This window comes from Neomonachus schauinslandi, chromosome X (assembly GCF_002201575.2).
Source record: "Neomonachus schauinslandi chromosome X, ASM220157v2, whole genome shotgun sequence".
In the NCBI taxonomy this organism is placed as follows: Eukaryota; Metazoa; Chordata; class Mammalia; order Carnivora; family Phocidae; genus Neomonachus; species Neomonachus schauinslandi.
In genome coordinates, this window is record NC_058419.1 from 18,527,865 (window position 1) to 18,553,005 (window position 25,141).

Genomic DNA, 25,141 nt, shown 5'->3' on the forward strand with positions numbered 1-25,141 from the left:
TTTCGAGAAACCTGACTTTATTCATAGAACATCATTTACCTACTGCTCTTTTTTGCCCTTACAGATTAGCTTTCTGTTTGTAACGTCCCTGAGCTTACCCTCTTTTCCTCTGTCTCAGTCTGCTGCTTGATTATTGACCTATAGGGTTATATATTCCAGAGGAATCTTAGCCGTCCGTTCTTTCCTCATTATCTCTAAGTAATCTTTTCATTTTCTTCCATATTTTCTCCTCTCTGTAATCAGTCTTCAGTTTCCTAAATTGATGGTTTTTTGTAGTTGATGCTGTAGAATCCAGATTTACCATCCTGGTTAGGTTTTTGAAACAAGGCTTTTATTTCTCTGCCTTCGGTTCTCACCACAGGGTCAAGTTTTACTGCTAGATGTAATTAGAAGTTTGATTGGCTCATTTTCCTGTCTTTCTTGATATTGCTTTCTTAAAAGTCAGTAAACGATTCCATTTATTCTTCAACCTTTTATTCTCTAAATAATCTCCACTATTTGGACTTGGCCATCTTGTCTCCAAAGTCAGAGTAAATTATTTCTTTCAATATCTTGTTCGTGATGAGTTTGTATAATATTGCTTAGTCTAATCTGTGATTTAGTTAAGTACAGTAGATACGGCTGCAGGATCCATCAATTTTGGCAAGTGTAACTTGGCCATGGGCATTTAAATGTTTGCTGTAAATTGGGTTTTTTTTTTTCTATCCTACGTGGGCATATGTTTTTTGTTGAAACTCAAATTTTTATTTACCCACCGGAAATTGGTAGAGAAGAAATTTGCTCCTACCCATGTTCTCATGGGTACGCAGTGGACAGTGAAGGCAGTTTCCACACCGGGAAAACCATCCATAAGTTTGAAAATGTAGGGTCCACAGTGATGTAGCTGTTAAATATGTGGTAAATATGACAAATTTTTGAAATATGAAATCAAATATGAAAATCAGAAGTTGGAGAACTATATGTCAACTCTTTTGTTTGGAAGAAACTCTTACATGTTAGAGAAATATATACCTGATCCTACTTGATCATTAAGTAATTCTCTTCATGTCGTGGAGCTGTCTGGAATCATTACAAATACTGTCTTTTTCTCTATTTCAAATTTTTGTAAAAGGTGGATGCCAGGTACTTCTGTGCATCTGGAAATAGCAATTAGTTTTTCGAGAAACCTGACTTTATTCATAGAACATCATTTACCTACTGCTAAGACATATCCTGCGTGTCAGCCATGATTTGCTAGCTAACTTATGAAGTAGTAAGGTTCTAATTTCTGCATCTAGGTACATTGAGTAAGCAGCAGTGTAGTATCAGTCAGCTCTTACTCAGTTCCAAATACTTTTTGGAGACTCCATTTTTAAAGGTGATAGTCTTTTTAAACCAGCCACATTGGCACATTGCCTTAACATTTTTTTTTTTAAAGATTTTTTTTATTTATTCATGAGAGATAGAGAGAGAGGCAGAGGCAGAGGGAGAAGCAGGCTCCCCGCGGAGCAGGGAGCCCGATGCGGGACTCGATCCCAGGACCCTGGGATCATGACCTGAGCTGAAGGCAGACGCTTAACTGACTGAGCCACCCAGGCATCCCTGCCTTAACATTTTTGTTCATTGTATTTGTGAAAGAGTAACACTGAAGTAACACTTCGAGAATGTTTAATATCGTTAAGAACTCTGTGTTCTTGTTTTAAACATTTGGTGAATACCTATCTCAGAAGTTGTTTCTCTGTTGTTAACCTTTATGCTTATCACATACGCCATTAAACAAACTTAAAATTTTTGCAGATTCTGTAGAAACATGACCTCTAGAATTTTTGCAATTTCTTGGTTATTTTGCTTTTTTTTTTTATTATTAGCCAGCAAAGCATTCTATGTAGAAACAAATGAAATCTTAAAATACAAGTAGCTGAAACATTTTAAAACCTTGTCTGTGTCTATTTCACCAGTCCCCCAATGGAGGAAGGATTTGTATTTTTTCCAGCTTTACTAAGATATCATTGACATACAACATAGTATAAGTTTAAGGTGTACAGCATGATGATTTGATACAAGTATATAGTGTGAAATGACTAGCGCAGTAGGGTTAGTTAACAACTCTGTCACTTCCATAATTACTTTTTTGTGGTGAAAATATTTAAAATTGACTCTCTTAGCAACTTTTCAAGTATACGATTCAGTTATCATTCACTAAAGTCACCATGTGGTACATTACATCCCCAGAACTTATTTGTCTTATAACTGAAAGTTTATACCCTTTGACCAGCATCTCCCCGTCACCCCTAACCCCCAGCCCCTGGTAACCTCCACTCTATTCTCTGTTTCTGTGAGTCCATCCTTTTTAGATTCCTTGTATAAGTGAGATCATATAGTATTTGTCTTTCTGTGTCTGTTATTTCACTTGACATAATGACCTCCAGGTCCACCCATGTTGTTACAAAGGGCAGGATTTCCTTCTTTCTCGGGGCTGAATAGTATTCCATTATATATATATTGGAATATTGCCTTTTTTTTTTTTTTCAAAGAAGCCTTAGAAGTTGTCTTGATAAATGTCTGTTTCTTGGGTGAACTACAGATGCAACCATGGAAATATCCGAAACAAAGCATGGCATCAACAAGTAGCATAAACAGAGAAAACGCTGCCTTGTAATAACATCTCAAACAAGGGCTCCTTGTGTGGCCTTGAGCAAGACACAGGACTCCTCTACTTCTGTTTCTCTTCATACAAGAGCTAGCAGCAGCACTCAATTTGTAGGGCTATTGGTTGTGGTTTACTACAAGGATTTTACAAATGTCAGGGGTCATTTAATGCTGAAAGTCCTGTTAAATCCATTAAGAATTCTATATACATTCAGTTCCCCAAAGAAATGATTCATTCAACAAACATTTATGGAAACCTATAACTTGCTAGGCACAGGGCTCAGTACTGTGCAGGATACAGTTATGGAAGACATGATCCCTGCCTGACCTCTTACTATGAAGCCGTTTGTGTTATGTATGTGCCATAAGCCAGGTACAAACTAACCGCTAAAAGAGTCCAGGGGGAGAGGCAGGGGCCGGGATTATATCCAGCTGTGGCATTGAGACACACAGTCATGGGAGAGGTACTGTTTGAGGTATTCTTTGAGGGAAGGATAGGAAGATATTCCAGGCAGAGGGCATAACCTCAGCAAAGACAGAGAGGGAAAGGTGGGATGTGTGGGGTGGGAGTTACGTGCTAAATCAGCCTGGCTGAAGCTAGAGCTTGTGTTGGCAGAGGAGTAGCCCTAAAAGTCAGTGAGGAGTTTGAACTTGATTTCATAGCTCTGAGGAGTCTGACCGTTTTTAAGTAGAGAAATGACATCATCAGCATCTGCAAGATGAATTGGTAGAGTACGAGAGATTGGCAATTGGGGGAGGAGATCCTCTTAGAAAGTGGTGAAGTATTGAAGGTATGAAATGGTAAGACTCTGAACTAGGTGTGGCGGGGGGAAGAGAAAGCCAGGGACGGAGGTGAGGTGTTGCTAAAGTCAACATGGTTAATTCAGGAAGGGGGGTTGACGTTCTTCTTCCAGCCTATGGCCACTGTGTTCCCCTGAATATCTGATCTCACTGAATTTTAAGTGAAGGTCTGCCATACTTTTTTCGGTTTCACATCAGACGCCATCTTGTTCACCACCGTATCTTCTGTCAGCTGTCTTTCTGCCTCTGTACTTCTACCACCCATTTGATTTTTACTTAAATATGAATGAAAACTGTATACACTCTCCTCACTCAACCACCTTTTAACCTAGATTTGATGGCTTACACATTGCTGATTTTTGCAAATTTAATTTCATCCCTTAGCACTATAGAAATGTTCTTTGGCCGCACGCTGTTGGACGCTCTCCAAATGTTGCATTTTGAATGCTTTTACCCTATATATAGATTTTTAAAAATTCTTGCTGAGTAGCCCTTATTAAATATTGTGTTAAAGTAATTAGTGTGATAATCTAGTAATATTCAAGCATTATTTTGGGGGGGACCTTACAATGTTTGAAATAGAATTTTACAGCGGATGGCTAGCTTGCAAATCAAAGTATTCTTGGAAACATGATTAGCACTAATAAGGTCATTCTGAGTCAAGTACAAGGTCATGATCTGCAGAAAAGGGTTCTGTGTAAAAAGCGACTGCCTAGTCCAATAAAAATATATATTTGAAGCTTAATTAATAACTTACTCTGAATGTACAGTGATCTTTTAAAAGTCCAAAGAGTTTGAGCGTAGAAGGGCAAAGAAAAATTCTCAGAGAGCCCATGCACTGACATTTTTAAATAAACTTAACTAGAGCCCTCAATAGCTAGAACTGAGTCCAAGTAATCAGCTTTTAAAAGAAATGGGAAAAATGATTTCAAGATGTGTTTTTAAAAAGGTTCTCTAGGCTTATGAGCTATACCTTAGAGTTTGTGTAGTCAAGCTCAATCTCTTATACCTTCTCCATCTTCCACTCCTTTCTGCCTGGTGATACCTGTTTTTCAGAACAGAAATTGCTGTGGGTTTAATCCTCAGTAATCAAGATATAATTCAGGTTTGGGCATCTACCTCTACTTTCAAGCACAGGGAAGGTGCCTGGAATATTTTAGAAAAATGTCTCAATAAAGAAGGAAACTTTAATAATTTTCAGGATTTAGCAGCATTCAGCTGACGTCATTAATATTTTGCAATAATATCCATAGTTGGGACTTGCAGATGTTAATAGGCAACTGACAGCAAAACCAAAACTGAGACTCTCTCATTTCTCCCCAGTTCTCAATACCTCACTCTGGGAGCATGGGACATTCACCCCATATTTGAAGTATTAGCAATAAAACATATTTAATCGTATTTCACTTGTGGCTCCCCCAAATTTCCTATTCTCCCACCAGAGAAATGCATAAGAAAAAAATGACATTGCTTCCCAGTCAGAGATTGTACAGAAGAAGAAAGAAAAAAAGAAAGAAAGAAAGAAAGAAAAAGAAAGAGAAAGAAGGAGGGAGGGAGGAAGGAAGAAAATTCAAAGACACTTACTGAGAAAGGCTTTTCATTCTGCAATACTTCAGCTCAATAATAAATTTGAAACAACACCAGAATGAAAGTGTAATGAATAAAATAACACACTAATGAAAAGGGGGTAATAGAGAAAGTAACACTCCCCCAGAGAGAGAATTATTTGTGCCATTTTTCATCACATATTTTCCATTATAAACTCCTTGGCTTTCCTTGAAGCCAAAATGAAGAGCTGTGATGAATTCCAGCTCAGAGAAGTCTCCTTCTCCCAATCAAACGCGCTCCTTCTTCTCCAGGGGGCACCACTACGCGGAGCACCTCAGTCACCTTTGATATCTACCCTGTGGCTTTTCTGTGGTTTCTACCGCCATTATGTCAAATGCTAGAGCCCCTCATGCCTCTGCAGCCCTGGGAGAGATAAGATTTGCAAACTCCTCCTGGGCAGGTTCCATGTCCTATTCTGTATGCCTTCCACAGTATCCAGCAGTCTTTTTTACAAAGAGGTGCTTATTAACCAGTATACTTTCTTTTATCAGGCAGTGAGAACAATGCAGTTCAACCCATTCTCCTATTTGCTGTGGTTGCCAGAAAGCCCCGAGCTACATTAGGGTCCCCCTGAAGCAATTAACCCGAGTCTAGAGTTTTGGAGTTTTTGATATAATTATTCCTATTGTCCCACCTTCCCCATTACATTGTATCTCTCTTACTCTTTAGGCTTATAATAATGATCTTGCTGGCAATGTATCTTTCTTGTAAGTGATTTCCAAGTCTTTGGGGAAGAATGTAGTTGTATAACTAGTGAGAAAGCGAGGGGGCAAGGGAAGGGGCTAATTCCATGTCTGAATCTAGTATTTGCAGCTTATTAAGCTATCTGGTTTTCATTTAGTTGTGTCCTTGTATGGCAGTCAGTCTAGTATTGGAAACTGGGGGCCTTGGTTGGAGATAGGCTTGCCGTGATACTCAGAAATAAACTAAATGCTGTTTAGACTACTCATCATACAGAAAGGGAAAAGTTACAAATACTTGACACTCCTTAGACCAGTGTTTATTTTCTTCTAGTGAAGAGGACGAGAAGCGTTGTCTGAGATGGATTGTTTCCTTACTGTGTGCTGCACGTACAATGGATAAACTTTGTGTTCGGTGCTTGCTTTGAGGTTTGGGAATCTATCAATACCTCAGCTTTTGATTATCCATGCTGAAACACCGTGGTCAGCATTGGGTTGTTTGCTTATTTAATGCGAAAAGTAGTTCCCTCCTTTTAGCTTTCTTTTTCCAGATGTCTTTTTGGGGGGTGAGGAGAAGGGATAATGCTCCCAAATGCGTATGCTTTCTGCAGTAAGTAAGGTACTTATTTATTGGAGAGCTGAGAAGAATTTACTAAAAAACCCTTTGTCACTTAAACTTGGGTACGTAGCAAACATTTAGAGAAACACTCTGGGGAGGCTTGTAGAGCAAATGCAAGCAACATGTAATAAATACACAGTTAATCTTAATATACTCACCTTTAGAACTAATAACACTACTTTGTAAATAGAAAATGAATGTGTTTTCTAAGAGTAATAGAATAGAATTTCAAGAAGCCCAGTCCTTCTTCTCCATGACCTACCTGGGCTGGCCTTCTTTTAAATCTTTTTTTTTTTTTTAGTTTTAAGTCATCTCTACACCCAACGTGGGGCTCGAACTCACAACCCCGAGCTCAAGAGTCACATGCCCCACCAAGTGAGCCAGCCGGGTGCCCCAGGACTGGGCCTTCTTTTATATGATGGTTAATATCATTACTGGGGTCAGAGATGTGGGATTCAGATATCAAAATCCCTTCAGTCTGACCTGTTAGAAACTGAATTTTCAGTAACATAAGAAAATGCTTAATAAATAGCTAAATCCATTGTTAGATAGGACAGTATTCCCACAGAGCAGAACTTCTCAAGACTCTTGTTAGCACTCTAGCAGCACCGGCTTCACCTGGTAACTTGTTCGAAATGTGAATTCTCAGGCCCCACCCCAGACCTGCTGGATCAGCAACTCTGGGGGTGGGTCTGATGGTGTAAGCGCTCCTGGTGATTCCGATGAATGCTGGCTTTGAGAACCACTGGTTCAGAGAACTCTCAGTGCTCCGCATCGTTCCCTTCCTGCTTCTGCCTTCCTTTCTGACCACCTTTTTCCCAAGGACCTCAGACTTGGGTTATTTGTTTATATTCCGATCCTGTGGAAAGAAAGTAGTGTCTGTTCTGGAAGCCTTATGTATCTCTGGGAAACGTATTTTATTTCTCCCCTCAAGGAGCACCACGATGCTTATTAGCTAAGAAAAGGCTCTGAGACGTACTGCCCCGAAGACAGCAGTTTAGTTCTGTTGAACCCAGCATGTCTCAAAATTCATTGACCACAGAGCCCTCTTTTTGTGGAGTATATAGAACCTTCTCATCGGTGTCTGAGTGTATGAAACCAAAAAGAAAAAGAGATTATTTTAATAATTTATCTATTCTAATCCTTTGGAAAGATTAATGACTTTTTTCATACCCCCAAAGCTCTATTGTAGGTGTTGCTAACAAGTGTGGGGACTTGCTTATATATACAAAAAGGACGTATATCGTAAGGGCAGGGAAGTTTTCCCTTCTGCCCTTCTGGGTTCTCTGGCTGGTGTAAGAATTAAATTGCTATCGGACAGATTAACAGGAGACAAACAAAAGTTAATAATGTGTGTTCCTCCTGTGTACATGGGAGAGACCCAGGAAAACTGAGTCATTCCCCCAAATGCCCACGCCATCACCTTACCTACCCTATTTAGCTAGAGACAAAAAGTGACCAGGAAAAGCACAATAAACAAGGGTCTGATCCTTACGCAGATTTAAGATTGTAGAGATTTAGAGTCACCCTCCTCTTCTTGGTCCAGCCAGCAGGACATCCTCACAAATAGTGTGAAGCTCTGAAAACCTGTGTCTGCTCTTTCTGAAAAATAGCCAGTTTAAAATAATCAATATGCCAAAGAGGCATAATTTGGGGTGGCAAAATCTGCTCCCCTTCAATATGTGCCTCTATATATGCCTATATGTAATGTACATTATATAGTTACTAGTTCTTTTTAATAGAAATAGATATATCACATATTCAAACATGTTTCACATTTATATGCATCAATCTTGGCTTCTAAGAGGTCAACTTAATGAGACGAAAAATAAGGAAAATGAGAAATTAGCTCAAACATGGCTAAACAGTTTTGTAACAAGATTCAATTTTGTTATTTATCAATTTATATAAATAATATTCAAAATCCCTTTGTTCGGGGCACCTGGGTGGCTCAGTCAGTTGGCCGTGTGCCTTGGGCTCAGGTCATGAGGCCAGGGTCCTGGGATCGAGCCCAGCGTCAGGCACCCTGCTCAGCGGGGAGCCTGTATCCCCCTCTCCTGCTCCCCCTGCTCGTGGTCTCCCTCTTGCGCTCTCTCTCTTTCTGTCAAATAAATGGGTGAAATCTTTAAAAAAAAAATCCCTTTGATCAATTACTTGCTAGTATTTTAGGCACCGTTACCATCTTCCCTTATAGTCTATTATTTGTTCTGTTTTATCCTCCTAACTTACCAGGAGAAAAATGACTTGCCTGATTTCTTTGGATCATCTTAATATATGTTATAAATAAAATATGGCAGCAATTGTGGCAATGTAAAAATTGAAAAAGTACCAACCAAAAAGTGCCATGCTCCAAATTTTTCACATAATAGAAATGACTTTGAGTGTTTTATTCATTAGGATTCTAAAGTGAATTTGTGATCTGTGAGATCTTAAAGTAAGAAGCCTGTGATGGTAGCAAAGTATCTCTTGACTGGATAAACTGGTCTCCCAAGTAGGCCCTGGCTTATTGTCAGTTGAAAAGGAAGCAATAACTTTTCTTGTTTCAGTTATTTACAAGGATAAGATTAAAGCCCAGATCTTGTCTTTTTCCTCTGGTCTTTCACTTGCCATACCACTGATCTGTGGGAACAGCAACTGTTAAAAGATGTCCAGTTGTGAGAAGAGAAGTATCCTTGGCTTTTTAACATTGTATATAAATTCTGACCCGGGGCACATGATAATTTCTATTACTCCCATAAGCCAGGATTACCCATATGGTAATGTAGTACCTTTTGTGGGGAAGTAAAATTGTAGTATTTTTTATACTTAATTCACAGTAACAATTTTAGTTCTGTTGTAAACAACTAATAAAGAAAAATAACTGATATTTTTTACACTTTGTCCTGATTTTATTTCCAAGGCATACTAAATTGCATTTTCTTCCTTTATTCTCTCAAAGTACCTGTGAGGTATATAGGGGCAGGAATTATTCCTAGCCAACCTGATTACCATAACTGGAAAATAATTTAGCCATGATCTAAAGATAATCAGAATCCAGGGCACTTGTATCCCAGTCTAGAACTTTCTGATAAAATACTGCTTTCGTCTTAAAATTTAGATCTATTACTGCCTTGCCTAGGAACAGAAGCATTCAAAGTCAAAAGTACGAATAGCCTGTGCCCTGATTCCAAACAACTGATTCGTATCAACACTGGATTTGTTATCCTTATTATTTTCCCTGTCATACAGTCTTTTAAAAAAGATTTATTTATTTGAGACAGAGAAAGAGAGTGAGAGAGCAGGGAGAAGGGCAGAGGGAGAGGGGGAGAGAGAATCCCCAAGCAGAGTCCCTGCTAAGCACAGAGCCCGACGCAGGGCTCGATCCCATGTCCCTGAGATCGTGACCCATGAGATCACAACCTGAGCCAAAACCAGGAGTCAGATGCTTAACCGACTGAGGCACCCAGGCGTCCCCCTATTATACTGTCTTTAAAAGTATAAGTACACTTTTGGAGGCTGCATTGCTCAATTGTCTAGTCTCTTATTATAAGATCCAGATTCCCTAGTGTCATCAGCAAATACATGTAATAGTTTGTCTTCTTAAAGCTGTGGAAAAGCCTAAATGATAAGTTGTATTGAATAGAATGGGTATGTTCATATTATTGACATGTTTACCTGATGCATCTAAATATTGATTTGCATTTTGAAGTCTTTGGTATTCCTTGGTGAATAATGTACTTAACCCAAAATAAATTGACAATCTAGAGAAGAAACAAAACATAGCTCTTGTTCATAGGCTACAGCTGGAGTGCAGAAAAAGTCAAACCCGGGTGCCTGGGTGGCTCAGTTGGTTAGGCGACTGCCTTCGGCTCAGGTCATGATCCTGGAGTCCCGGGATCGAGTCCCGCATCGGGCTCCCTGCTCAGCAGGGAGTCTGCTTCTCCCTCTGACCCTCCTCCGTCTCGTGCTCTCTCTCTCATTCTCTCTCTTGCAAAAAAAAAAAAAAAAATTAAAAAAAAAAAGAAAAGAAAAAAAAATTTAAAAAAAAGAAAAAGTCAAACCCTAGTTCCCAGGTCTACACATCATCACCCTGCTCTGCGCCATCAGAGTATAGACGTACCCTAGTCATTTAAGTCAAATCCCCTACTAAAATTGAGCTTTCGGTGGCACAGACTTTTGTGAGGTGGTGTGTGTAGCATCTGTGAAATATCATTTGCCTGGGCTTTCAGTGGAATGAAATGCTTCCGAAGAACACTTTGGTACTGCTTTGCAATAAGGTTGATCTTTTGTCATTGTTTGGAGGTTTTCTCTGCTTTGTGATAGTGTGGAACCTCCAGCACTCAGACCTTGTGGTCTGAGTAAATCTGCTTCTGAATAGCAGTAGTGTGCTTTTCAGAGATTCTTCTCTTAAGGTGGTAACAATAGTCACAAAAAGCACACTGGCAACTCTTTCGCTGAGCCCACTTCCATCCGTTCGGTGTCCGTGGGGTTCTGCTGTACTTTTGCTTAAGCACAAATGACCATGACTTAGGCTCCCTTACCCGAACCCCTGATAATATGACACTGCTCTCCCCCAAACCAACTGGCAAAAATTCTATTGTGCAAATATTTACTAAAAAGCTGGGCTAAGAGAGGACGTGTTTGTACTAATTGTTCTGCTTCGGTAAGGATGAAAGACTTAATAATGCATATAAAGCACTCTGAACAGTGCCCGGTGCCTGGCAAATGCACAGTAAAGTTGGCTGTGATTATTCAGGTGGACATTTGGTGACCTTGTCTTATTCATTTCCAAGTCACTCGAGATTCCTAGGTGCTTAACAGAACATCCCACTGCCATACATTTATCTACTAAATCATTTCGGGGCATACCTAACAGCCAGTTGATGTGCAATCTCTGGTACAATCTTGGAGGGAAAATAGTGGCCTGGGCAGAAGAAGTATTTGAACTAGCTCATTCCTCAGCTTAACACACGCCGAAGGATTGCAAAGCGATATGGTCCTGGTTAAGAATGTGGGCTCCCGACCCAGCGCCCCTTGGTGCAAATCCTCGTTCTGCTCCATTTGGTCTGTCACTTGGTGGGTGTTTCTTCACCTTGCTGTGCCTCAATTCCTCAGTACAACACTGACCCAGGGTTATTGTGCAAATTACACGAGGCAATGCACGCAAAGCACTTTGAACAGGGTCTGGCACCTGGTAAAGGCATAGTGAAGGCAGCTCTTATTCAAGTGGAAGTGCTGGGTGGAAAAAAAATGCAAACTAGACCACACAGTGTTCTATAAATCCCCCAAATGGGTTTTGTTGTTATGACTGCTTTCAAGATATTAATGGAAAATATAATTTTACAGGGCGTCAACCTGGTCTCCAAATGTGTGTCAACAATTGTCACACACTGAGTAACATGTGCTAAAACCAGAGATACAATTATTCCCCAGCACCCTCATAAATGGTCAGAATCCGTTCACATCTGAAGGATCATTTGACCTATACCAGAGTCTAGTATATAAAGTTGATGTAAAACATAAAACAAAATAAAGCCAATCACACGCTCCACTTATCTTTAGTAGAAAAACAAATGTAAAAGATTGGCAGACTGATGTTTTATGCTATCTACTTTGTTTCACTGTATCACTTTTTTCTGAAATATTTTTCTAGAACGGAATTTGATTTACCTGATAAGAGAGACACAAACTGGATTTTTTTTTTTTCAGAAAGCCACATTTTCTGAAGTTTTCTAATTTTATTCTGATTTTCAGGGAAGGCACAATGAAGCTAGAGTAGATTTGTTTTCTTTTATTTTTCCCTCCCCCAAATAAGGATTCCAGGAATTAAAAGGCACTGGTTAGACTCTCACCATGATTCTAGAAACCTTCTTGTGCTTAATATAGAGGGTACACATAGTTAAAGAACACTACACCTTTACAAGTGTACTATTCCCCCAATAACTCTTGTTCCGGCTGTTTAAACTGACTTGGGGAGTACAATTAATAGATTTTAAAACTAATTAACTTGTGCTGTTCTTTGCTTTGTTTCATTTTTGTCCCTGTTTTAGATCTGGAGATAGGCATTCTTTGGCAGAGGTCATATTTCAACTTCTCCTCTGTAAGGATTATGAGACATTTACGGTTGAGGGATTGATTTATTTTAAAACCTAAAACCTCCACTTATCATTTTATCTTCTTTAAACTAACCCCATTTCTAGTTACATTGTTTGTGGATGGCCTTGTTTGGTTCTTTAAATACTAGGAACAGTTTCATCATCATCAAATATTAACTGCTCACTGAGAGCAGAAGGTGAGCTTGACAAGGTTGCTGTATTTACTAAGAGCGACTCATTTTAAAACATATATTTCTTAAAAAGTAATCTCCGTAGTTTCATCTGGAACTTTCTCAATTCTGTTCACATCTCTGAAACACATTTCAGATGAAGCTTAATGTGCTTGATATTCAGGCCACGCAGAATAGATCTTTATTTTGAAAAGAGAAAACATTTGTATCAATAAAATTGCTTGTTTTTAAGTCTGCAGAACAAAAACAAACAGGAAGTTGGCCTGGTTTTCAGATACTCTTTTTAAAAAATTACTTGGTTTAAAAAGGCCACTTTCTTTTTTTTTTTTTTTTTAAGATTTTATTTATTTGACAAGAGACACAGCAAGAGAGGAACACAAGCAGGGGAAGGGGGAGAGGGAGAAGCAGGCTTCCCGCTGAGCAGGGAGCCCCATGTGGGGCTCGATTCCAGGACTCTGGGATCATGACCTGAGCCGAAGGCAGACGCTTAACGACTGAGCCACCCAGGCGCCCAAAAAGGCCACTTTCTTTAAATACATGATGTGGTTGGAGTTTGGAGTTTTCTTTGGGGATTTGTCTGATACTCTAAAATGCCTACAGTTTTAATAACAAGTTAGCAGAGTTTTCATTAAGAGTTTTGGTGATAAAAATACATTACCATTAACAAAATGTAAGCTTAGTCCCTGCCTCAAAGTATGTGAATGGCAGTGGATACCACTAAGACTTTCTGCTTGGAAATTGCATATTTGTTATTAGTCTGGTGGTTGGGTAGGCATGTGAGGAAAATGCTTATTATTTCAAGTGGATACATTTGGCCTCCGTTTGGGGTTTGAAACAGTATTTCACATTTGTGAATTTAACAAGACCCGGCGAAAAACCATTTTGATATCATGCTTTTAAATTTCTTTCTCTGAAAAAGGCCTTAGGTTTAGCGAAAGAGGGACTGATTGTCATCTTTGTGCCTCTAATTTCAAAATGCAAGGGTAAATCAATAACTATACCTGCCCTTTGCATAACCTCTGGGTGGAGGGATCCGAGGCTGGCTATAGAGATGTAATTATTTAATGTATTCTCAGTGGCATACCGAACCCTGCAAAGATAAATTGTTTAAATCCAAACAATGATCAGGGCGGTTTCCACCTTATACTCTCCGTAGCCGTTTGTGAGCTATCTGAAACGTTATTGCTTTGAAACTTTCTTTTTACTCAGAGACAGGAAACTTAATTTTGCCAAGTGGAAACCCCAAGGTTTGAGTCGAGTGCAAAACTAAGACCCTTAGGAATTGAGGGGCTTGCCAGCTACCTCCTTACTTCCCAAGTTTTAGTGTGGTTTAAACTCACTTGAGACCCTTAAGTTTTAAGTCATGGAAAACCTAAGCTAAGGGGCATATGGTTTCAAGGGACAGGAGTCACAGTGTAGGGAAAGCCTGTTAGAGAAGCCCTGAAGTTGTTATTCCAGATGTTGTCTGGCTGAAGTATTCAAAGAAAGGAAGAAAGCTGGGGAGGTGATGGTGGGGAAAATCTCCATCTTGTTAGCTGTTGGCGGATCCGGTACATGCAAAAATGTTCAATGTCATTTCAATGGAACATCCGGTTCCTGGGCTGCACTGTTATTTTTCTAGTTAGGGGGAGAGAAATCGAAATGAAAAGTGTGAAGGAAAAGCTAACTTGACCTATCAGATGCCATGGGGCTTAGTTTGAGCTTTAGTAGGAGGAAGTATTAGATCAACATTTCCATAAGGACAGTCTAACGAAATACTGGTAAAAGGTGTTTTATGAAGAAAAGAGGGATGGTTTCTGCGATTCAGCTGTGTTGGGTTAGCAGGTTTCTTTACTGTAGGACATATATGAGAGAGATCCTTTGATACACTCTGGTGTATTGTCAGGCTCCGAGAGAGGAATGTAGTATGCCATTTTTACAAGAATTTCCCCGGGAAACTGCGCTTTTGAGGCTCTTCTTTTGGGAGCAGTGGTCTATGGTACACACTCTCACAAATGCTTTCCAACTTTACTCTTTGCATTTCCATCCCTTGTTGTCTATAAACATGTAAACTTGCCCAGTGTAGTACGATTTCATTCTTTCTGACCTTACCCATTCTGAATCTTTGATAATTCCAACAAAGCCATCTGCATCCTTTCTTTGAATGTTTGAGATGGATTTGCTTTTGTTCATTAGAACTAACCATGCCCCTTTACTTCTCCCTCTCTTTTAATATGAGTAATCAAGAGTTGACTGAAAAAGACATCTATGCAAATAATGGCTATTCGTGCCATTTTTTGCATGTTTTGAATATGTATCTGCATAGATCTTATGTGTACCTATGGAAACATGATGCTTAAGCCATCATTTTCCTCGGCTTTAATGGATGACTTTTGCTTGAATTTGAGTCTTCCACAGATGAGGCTGAAGAAAAAGAAAAGCTAACCCACCCTCCTCACCCCTCCCACACACAATTAAAACCTTCAAAACACAAAAGCCTCATCTTCCTGTAAAAATTACTATGTTGCAAAAATGTATATAAATTCAGAGTCAGGAGTTAGGCATGGTGGTCACTGACCATGGCCCTCTCCATCCCCACCTCAAGGAGGAGCCCTGGGCAGGCACAAAGTCATTTGAATAGCCGATTGCGCCACTGTGGGTGGGAAAGTAGGGTGGCTGACGGGTAGGGAGCTGTGTGAAGCTTTTGGTGGGAGGAGCCATGGATTAAAAAATTGTTTTCTCCAACAGCCAACTTCCTTAAATTCCTTGCAGCTGGTCAGGTAAGCTGGGTCTGGGAGCGCCTTCTGCTTTGCTTGGGGCAGTTGAAGGCCTAGGAGAGCCTGGGTGGATTCCATGGAGGGAAATCCTTTTGTCCTTAAGGTAAAGGGAGGAAAATGGGTTTTTGAGGATTTGACTCAATTTAGCTCAACTCACCAGGGTAGAAGAATGGATAGAGAGAGGGTTGCCAGATGATATATTAAATGGAGAGCATACTTATCCTCAAACATTGTTCATTGCTTGTCTGCAATTCCAGTTTGATTGGGAGTTCTGTATTTCCACTTGATAAATCTGGCAACCCTGGATGGGGTTCCGGGCAGAAGACCTAGCCGGGAAGAAAGGGAGCAAGCAGCTGGTGTCCTCTTTGTCCTGGGTCTGTATCACTACAGTAGGTCATGAGGTGGGGTGTCTAAAAAAAGGGAGGTGAAGGAACCCTAAGAACCCAACATTTGACTATGGGCCGAGAGCGAGACACCCCTTTATGTTGTTTCATGACAAAGCCTATGTTGCATGATTTTATGTGTATTGTATTTGTTGGAGTCACAAATTGAATGCCATTATGTTTTCTTTCCTGTTTTCTGTATTTTAATGACATTTTATGTTGGCAGCCATCAAACTGCTTTAAAGACAGCCTCCATGAATACTTTTGGTAACTTGGTACCAATGTGCTTTCATTGTCTTTGGTTTTAATTTGATTTCGGTTAGCTGCTTTATAAACAGAGAGGGTACGTTCATGAGGAGCTTATTATTGAACAGATACTCAGTTAATATTTTTCTAGCACAATTAAAGGTATTCAATTAGACCGGGCAGGCAGGCTATGGAGCCGGGGGGAGCAGCGGGGACATAGAGGAGGGGGCTGGAAGCAGATTTGAAGTATTGGTGAGGCAGGCTTGGTTTCACTGTGAACAGCCACTATGATTTTTAGTGTTATTTGTTCTTCAGAAAATTTCGTGGAAAAATTAAGCTCATGATTATTTGAAAACAAGTGTTTAATGTGAACGCCGCTGAATGGGGGGGGGGCGGGTCTTGAAGTATATCGGGGACATTTTTCTTGTAAGAAGCCAGCGTATGCAATAGAGACCCACAAGAAGGCCCCACCTGATGTGATTGCCCTAAAGCCACATATTCTACCTCTGTCAGGGATTTTGACTTGCAGCCTGTTCAGAGAAATGTGGGTTGGGGTGGAGCAGTGGGTGAAGGCAGCTGACCCTGGAAATGCAGTGTTCCCCTTGGGCCGACTCAGGTGTTGATTACATATGAATCTGCTGTACGTTCCTTTATTCGGCTGTGTGCGGTCCTGTGGCCTGGGGGCTTCTTGTGGCTACAGACCCCGGGAATTAGACCAGGGTTTGTGTCTGTGTGCCTCGTGCATTCCTGACCCTTCTGGTTCAATTATACTGAATTACGAGGATTTTTCAGCCATCGTGGTCACATACACCCTAGAGTATATATTCCTAGCCAAAAAAAAGTATAAATTCACTGTTTTCTAGACCTGAATAGAATAACCAGTCATTTGGGACAGACAACCAGGAACAACCTTATTCATAAGTTGGCTATTGTTCTCTTTTTGGAGGAAGAAGAAAGAACTTAATGGAAGGAAACAGCCAGAGAAGCAAGTAGGCTTATTTAAAATATATATATTTATTTATTTATTTATTTATTTGAGAGACAGAGAGTGAGGGAGAGAGAGAGAGAGAGAGAGAGCACAAGCTGGGGGAGGGGCAGAGGGAGAGGGAGAAGCAGACTCCCCGCTGAGCAGGGAGCCCAACATGGGGCCCGATCCCAGGACCCTGGGATCATGACCTGAGCCGAAGGCAAATGCTTCACCCACTGAGCCACCCAGGCGCCCCAGCAAGTAGGCTTCTAAGGCAGACTTAGTGTTGCTCCCTATAAAATCATTCTCACAAACCTTACTCATTTACTCAGCAAACTTATGGAGTGACCACTCTTCTCCAGGCCCAGAAACATCCCTGGAGGTTCAAAGATGAGGAAGATAGAGTCCTGCCTTTGGATAAGCTCAAAGTCTAGCGGGGAGATAGGCATGCAAACAATTTATCGATGTGCACAGTGATAAGTGCTGGGATAAAACTGAGTGCAAGGTGCAGGTGGAGGCACAAAAGAGGGGGAAGTAAATGAGAGTGGGGGTGGGGAGAGGAGTCCAGGCAAATCTTTACAGGGGAAGAGTCATTTGAACTGAATATCCATGTTGGTGAGTGTGAGCCTGGGAACTTGGCTTCTGTCCTTACTGAGCTGCTTGTGAAGTAGGACAAGTCCTCTCACTTCTTTGGTCTTAACTTTCTCAGGAAGATAAAGGCACACGAGATGTTCCTTAAAATCCGGTTCAGCCCTAAATGTTACAAGCTGGTAATCAAGCTATCTTAGTGGACTGTTTCAGAACAAATCATCATCGCTGAGCCCTACTCCCTTCATCTTTTTGGAGGTCACCATTTGAAAGCTTTCTTGAGGCAAATAGGCAAGAAAATTCTTCTGCCCTCCTCCCAGCTTCTTACCTGAATTCAGACTTGGTGTCTGGTTTGCGCCAAAGTCATTGCCCAGTATGTGCATAAATGGGATGTCAAGAAAGCAGAGTTCAGTAGCGTAAGGAAATGAGATGCAGAGCTGACTGTAGTGAGGGGGGTGTGGTGTGTGCTTGGCTGGCCCTCTCTATAGGGGTCTATGTTCAGCCTCATTAATCTTGCCTTCAATATTTTCAGAAAATGGTTTATTAAAGACTTAAAAGAAAAAAGATTTCTTGTCTGCATCCCAAATTTAAATTACAAGTTTTATGTAAGATTTAAGGATGCTCTTTATGCATATTTATCAATGTTCATAGATGGTCTAATGTTGGAGGAGAAAATGATGCAGATTATATCCATTTTTAGAAAGACAGAACCCTAAGAGGAAGAAAGTGGGAAATTAGCCATTAGTATGCTGACGTCTGGCTAATACTCCGTTTATGTTGACGTCCCCTCACTTTTAGCTCCTTTAGATTGTTCCTAGCCTTTAAGTAGGTCTTGATGGTGGTAGGAACCAGGCAACCTCTCAGATGTGTGATTTGTAATTCTTGAATAACTGTTACTTCCTCTGAGCAGCCGTGTCTATGCATGTAAGTATGTGTCAGTAGGGCACTGTGATCAATAGGATTTTTCATTTAACACACGATCATTAAAATGAAATAACATAATTTGTTTCATAGAACAAATCATCTGTTCGTTGCCTTTATTTAACATTTCACCTTAACTCTTGGTCGCCTAGCAGAGCTGTGAGGTGTCTTTGAAAAGGTAACCCAGTTATCATTATATTTGAGGGGAGGGGTTCCCCCACTACCACCCCCCCACCCATAATTCCAAATGTATTTGAAGAAGCCAGTCATTCTGCAAACAGCTGTTTCTGTTAAGATATTGTGACTGACAAAGGGTAATTTTCAGCTTCCTAGGGTCCTTTTCTTATTCTGATGGATGGTAGAGCTTTCTCTTAGGAACATAAAAAAGTACATTTCACAGGGTTTTTCTACCACCAAGTGCATGGGAAATCTTGGATCTGACAGACTCACTCTCATAATTCCCAAGACTTAGGTGGGATTTGAATCTCTACAATGCTACTTTTCTCTCTCCGTCAAAGGCTTTGTACTCATTTGTCAAAAGCCTGAAGGTAGGAAAAAGGAAATAGATTGAATTGTGGAGGTTTTACAAATGCTCGGCAACTTTTTCCTTTGTCTGTCATCAACTTTTTGATGCAGATGTATTTCAGAAGTTTCATTGACCATTTTCTCCCCCTGCTGCTTTTTGGGTGCAATTTCAAAGCGAGTAGCTGGGAAGGGGGAACTGGAAGATTCATGGGTGTAGTGGCTCTTATTTCAGCCAAGAACCACTTTCCTATTGAATCACTTCGCTATTTTCTTAACTCAGGAACATAGTGAAAGGCCAGATGAGAATGATTTGTTTTTAAGGCCAAAGGAAATGGAAAAGAAGTGAAATTCAGGCAAGCATACATGAACTTGCATGCTAATCTCTACGATGCTTCTTTAATTCTCCGTGTATATGTAGGGGGAAGCAGAGAGAGAGTTCTTTGTCTTTTTTTTAAGATTTATTTATTTATTTTAGAGAGAGTGAGAGAGAGAGAGCGTGCATGCGCATGGGGTGGGGGAGGGGCAGAGGGAGAGAGAGAGAATCCAAGCAGACTCCTTGCTGAGCGTGGAGCCTGATGTGGGCCTCAACCCCATGAGCCCACGAGCCCGAGACCACGACCAGAGCCGAAACCAAGAGTCAGAAGCCTAACCGGCTGTGCCCCCCATAGAGAGTTCTTTGTCTTGACTAGCCTTAGCTGCTGTTTTCCAGATAGAGCCAGCTCTGCTGGTGGTTGGCAACTGTCAAAGGTACGAGACTTGTAGAGTCCTTTTTGACATGGTCCACTGAGCTCATGGCAACTCTGAACCTGTGGGTCTACAAGGAGGACTTGAGACACCTTTGACGTGGCTTGGGAAACCTGAGGGGTGATTTTTTTTCAGACCAAGATAGTTTCTGGGCTGTTACAGACCCAGTGTGATAGGATATCTTGTGACCCATTCAAAGTGCTTAGCTGGTCTAAGAAAAACACTGGAACTTTTCTAGTCGTTAGTTTTCCAAAGGCCAAGAACAATGGGTAATTACATACTGTGCTGGGCAGTCCCTCCCTTGCCTCCACCCCAACCCATCCCCACCTGTTTACCAAAGCCTTGATCCCCTACAAGGACCAAAAGCAAATATTAGCAAATGTCAAAAACGAAGTTTATCCCCCTCAACTCCAAACTCCAATTAAAGTATTTTGGCCTATAATTAAGTTCGGGCCTCTTGAAGAATGAGTACTATACAGAAGAGCTTTGTTATCACCGAGTGTTGTGGATATAAATATGTTATCCTGAGTTCCAAAGTCATTTTGAAAAAACTTAAGAGGCTTGGTTTTCTTTTGAAATATTGTGTTCGACAGATAACATCGATATTGCATTATTTGGTCTCGTCATCTATTGTTTGGATAGAAAAACGCAGATTTTTTTTTGTCTTTTTTTTTTTTAAAGATTTTATTTATTTATTTGACAGAGAGAGACACAGCGAGAGAGGGAACACAAGCAGGGGGAGTGGGAGAGGGAAAAGCAGGCTCCCCGCAGAGCAGGGAGCCCAATGTGGGACTCGATCCCAGGACCCTGGGATCATGACCTGAGCCAAAGGCAGTCGCTCAACCGACTGAGCCACCCAGGCGCCCTTTTTTTGTCTTTTATAAGCTTCCTTTAACACAACCAGCAGTCTCTGGTAAGGTAGTATTGCTATGCATTTGCATTGTTATAGAAGTAAATTATGGATTCTGTCATTCAAAAGAGAATGCTTTATAAATCAAGTAAAATCTCATAACTAAGACGAATAAGTTGTTTTTAAGCCTTATGGGGCTTCATATTCCATACTTTAGTTTTACAGCCCAACCTGATTGGGCTAATTATTAAAGTGTAATTCTCTTTTTTTTTTTCTATTTCTGTGTACTGTTTTTGCTTTGTACAAATGTCTTTAGTTTTCCAAGACAAAGCTTAAGAAAAGTTATTATATGGAAAGGACAGTAATATAAAAGCACAAAGGCAAGCAGTAATTCTTTATCTGTAGATTGGCAGGAAATGTGCCAAATACACAGTGTTCTCCCTTTCTTCCTCCCCACCCTCACTGATTGCATTCAATGTAAATGATGTTAAAGCTCTAAATTGTAACAATGGTAAAAATCCTAATGTATTCCTTTTCTTTCTATTGTTTAAACTGATCTATTGTTTGGAACTCCTGAATATAAGAGACAGCCCTCATTATAAAGCTTTTTTGGAAGGGGTTACAAACTGTGTTCTGTGTAAACGTCTATGGTTGTGTTTGCCACTCGTCTGGAAAAGCTATCAAGGTGGGTTTGCAATCCTAAGGCAATTCTGCTCAGCAGGTGCCTTATTTCTTTTTTTCACTGCTGCTATGTAACTGTCCCAAAGCATGGGAATCAGAGCAGTGGTCCTCAATGGGGATGGTGCAGGAAGAGGAAAAATCATCTACGGAGAAGGAAGGTCAGGAGTAAGTTATTTAGACCTGGTTAGGGGGCAGGATCTACAAATGCAGCTGCAGTTAGTGATGAAAAGCACTGGAATTCCAAAGAGGGAGCAGAGGTAGAGACTGAGATTTACGATCTGAGCCAGTGTGGTGATAGATGAAACATTACAAGAACTTCATTTCTCCAGGGAAGAGAGATTAGAGAGGAGCGCAGAGGATTTAGGACTGAACCTTGGGGAAATCTTAATGTTAGGGTGTGGGAGGAGGGAGAGAAACCCCCAAGTATAAACTAGCATGCTTGGCCGTGGATGCCACCAAGCATCAGTGCTCACCTCGGGGCTGTTAATTCTGAGCCAGAGAACCTCCGTTACACTGGGTGGAGGGTGGAGAACCTAGGGACTAAAATCCTTGCGACTTTGCTTCGGTGCAGGCCGTGGTAGGTGTAAAATGAAGCTTATGTTTTCTCATAGGAGGCGCATTAGTGGGGGGGGGCACCCCTCCATTACTGTGTTTTTGAGCACATAGAAGGATTTTCTGACAGTCCTTATATGTGCTGAAATGATGTAGCCATTCCTAAGCTACTTTTATGAAATCAGAACGACTGGGTCAATACCATTCTCAACTCTTCCTACCAATAAATTCTTCCTTTTCCAGGATATGCAGAGGAATGTAAAGGTACGTGGAAAGTAAGATCTGATTTGATTTTCTTAATAATTTAATTTGGTTAAAATTAAATGGATCATCGGGAGAAACAAAGGGACAAAACTGACAGAAAAAATAGCGGCTTTGATTTCTCAAGCTGTGTTCTAAGTTATACTCAGCTTCTTGCCGTGTATCTGGGTTTGCATTAAATGTAGCTCTCTAAAGGTTTGAAGGACACACCTTGATTCACAGTCAAATTATAGGAATGCTTTAATGACCAGATAACTCCGTGTGGAGGAGTGATTGTGAACGGTTTAGCCCTCTGAAGTAAGGCCAATTCATAGCATGTGTTAAAAACGCTTGATGAACTAACCCATTTCTCCTGCGGATTCGGGTGGCCTAGCAGCTTACACTCTTGGGTAACCCCCCTCAAAAAGCTGCTTTTTTTCTCCACCTCTCTCTCCAATAAGCTCATGCACTGTAAAGAGTTTTAGCATCAGTGGGAAAAAAATTGCCTGCAGTTGTGCTTGTCTGAAAAGGATTATGTGGGGCCTGGTCATATGAATGAGAGATTCAGTAGCCTCTTTGTATAGTGCTCACGAGTTAAACAAACACAACAGGTCACATTTGACATTGTGATAAATCTCTGTCCAGTGACGTCCTTTGGTACCATGTAGTAGACACCATAATTAGCAGCCATGTCAGCATTTAGGCAACACCAAAGGCATATTTGATTGCCCAGGACTGACATATTATCCTGTCTGGAAGTGCGTAAACCATCAATAAAACATTGAAAGAGCCAAGACTCCAAAATACACTTTGGTCTCAATTATCCAAGTGATCTAGGACCATTGCCTCCAGAACCTAAAGAACGTGACTGCCAGGTATAAAGATTTACTCTCTGATAAACAGAACATCAGGGGATTTCAGGATGTTTCTCACATTGTATGGACTCAGGAAAAAGAACTTTAAAATTGTCCAGAAAAATGGATCTAAAATTTATCAGGTATATTTATGTGTATCTAACATTTTCCCTCAATTTTCTTAATAGTTTCTATATGCAGATCCAAATCCTGAATCTTATTTAACATGCATGATTTTACATCTCATGTCAGAAATTTTTAATTTAAATCTGTAACGTTATGAGGGTATCATAGTATTCCTAATATTTTATGGGTTTTTTTTTTTTTAAGATTTGTTTATTTATTGAGAGAGAAAAGGAGAAAGAGAGCGGCGGTGGGGCAGGGGCAGAGAGAGAGGGAGAAAAAAATCTCAAGCAGACTCCCTGCTGAGCGCGGAGTCCCACAACCCCGAGATCAGGACCTGAGGAGAAACCAAGAGTTGGGCACTTAACCGACTGCGCCACCCAGGTGCCCTTTAATATTTTATGTTTTAAACATAATTTGATGCATATCAAAGTAGGGCAGAGCCGAGTGGCTAAGAGAATGAGTTCTGGAATCAGACCAACTGGGTTTTAGTTCAGGTTTTGTCACTTTATAGCTGCGCAAATTTCTCTTAGTCTCAGTTTCTTCATCTGGAAGGTGAAGATTATGAGGGTCTCAATCTTAGAGGGTTGGTACGAAGACTAAGTAAGTTAATTGGTGCAAAGTACTTATTACAGTACTCCGCACATGCTTGGAACTGCATAAACTTTCGTTATTTTGTTGCCAGATTTTTAGAAATACCAATGCGCATTCATCTAATTTTTTATTTTCAGGGTCGGTGCGCTAGGGAGAACTGCAAGTACCTTCACCCTCCTCCACACTTAAAAACTCAGCTGGAAATTAATGGACGCAACAATCTGATCCAACAAAAGACTGCCGCAGCCATGTTCGCCCAGCAAATGCAGTTTATGGTCCAGAATGCTCACATGTCATCGCTTGTAAGTCACAGCTATGTCTCTGAAAAACTGCTTTTTTTTTTAAGAATAAGCCCTTGCCGGGCTTTCGGGAACTTAAGTTACAGAAGGATGTAGGATGCCTGCTAATGTGTTAATTGACACCACGAAGCTGTTGTGCGTGTGAGGGGAGCATTCCGGTGTGTTGGGTTTAACACCTGGGTTGCATTTACCATGAATTCAGTTTATAGAAGAATATTAATAAAGGAGCAGGGCCATTTTAAGATGAGGCAGAGGTCTGATTGTTATTACAGGTAAACTGTTGAATGCTAGGATATTAATCCAAACAAATTTCCTGGCTCTTTCATGGCAGTTTTATTACTTTTTAATAGGCTTTTTATTTTGAAATAATTAGAGGTTGAAGGAAAAGTTGGCAAAGACAGTACAGAGAGTTCCCATATTATCCCTCACCCAGTTCCCCCCTGTTAATTTCTTATGGCATATTTGTCAAAATGAAGAAACTGACATTTTACACATTGCTATTAATTAAACTCCAGATTTTATTCAGACTTTATTAGCTGTTCCCGTTAGGGTCGTCTTGCTGTTCCAGTGTCGAATCCAGGGTACCACGGTGCATTTATTTGGCTCCTGTCTCCCTTCTCTCATCTGGTCTGCGACCGATTCTCAGTCTTTCCCTGTTTCCCTTGACCTTGATATTCTTGAGGAATCCTGGCCAGATATTTGGTGGTGGTTTAACTTAACCCAGCCACAGAGTTTGCCTTTGCAGGAATTAAAAAGATTATGTTGCCATTCTAGACCAGCGTCTGGTATTTTTATGGATCAATGAGTTGAAATGGATCCTTTAGAAAGTAATTTTGTCCTATTGAGAATTCATCTTGTCCTGATACCTTATAATATAAAGTTGCAATTTAGTCTTAGACCTTTCATTATCTAGATACTAATTGGAAAGGGGTATGTTGTCTTCATCTGTTACCCATTTGGTCAGTGACTGTGTAATAAACTCACTGAAAGCTAAAGACCATATAGCTTTTCAGCTATGTAGTATTTAGATGGATACAATGAAAATGTGCTCTCAGCAAAGCCTATTTCATTATAAAATCGATTCTCAGAATTCAAGGAAATCCGTGTGGACAGGGCAACCCCTTCACTGGTACATCTTTATAGTTAGTGCACAAAACAGGTGGTAGGGGCCTTGATGAGTCACTGAAATTTTGCACCATGATCCTCTTTTTCCAGAA

At 40.5% G+C, this 25,141-nt stretch overlaps 1 protein-coding gene across 1 annotated transcript in view; it reads left to right on the forward strand.

The window, feature by feature from the left end:
* Nucleotides 1–25,141, forward strand: part of MBNL3 (muscleblind like splicing regulator 3) — a 59,779-nt gene that overhangs the window by 10,939 nt on the left and 23,699 nt on the right. Inside the window, exon 2 of the mRNA XM_044911965.1 lies at nt 23,763–23,927. Within this exon, the coding sequence (XP_044767900.1) occupies nt 23,763–23,927 (165 nt within the window). The remainder of the gene's footprint in view (nt 1–23,762; nt 23,928–25,141) is intronic.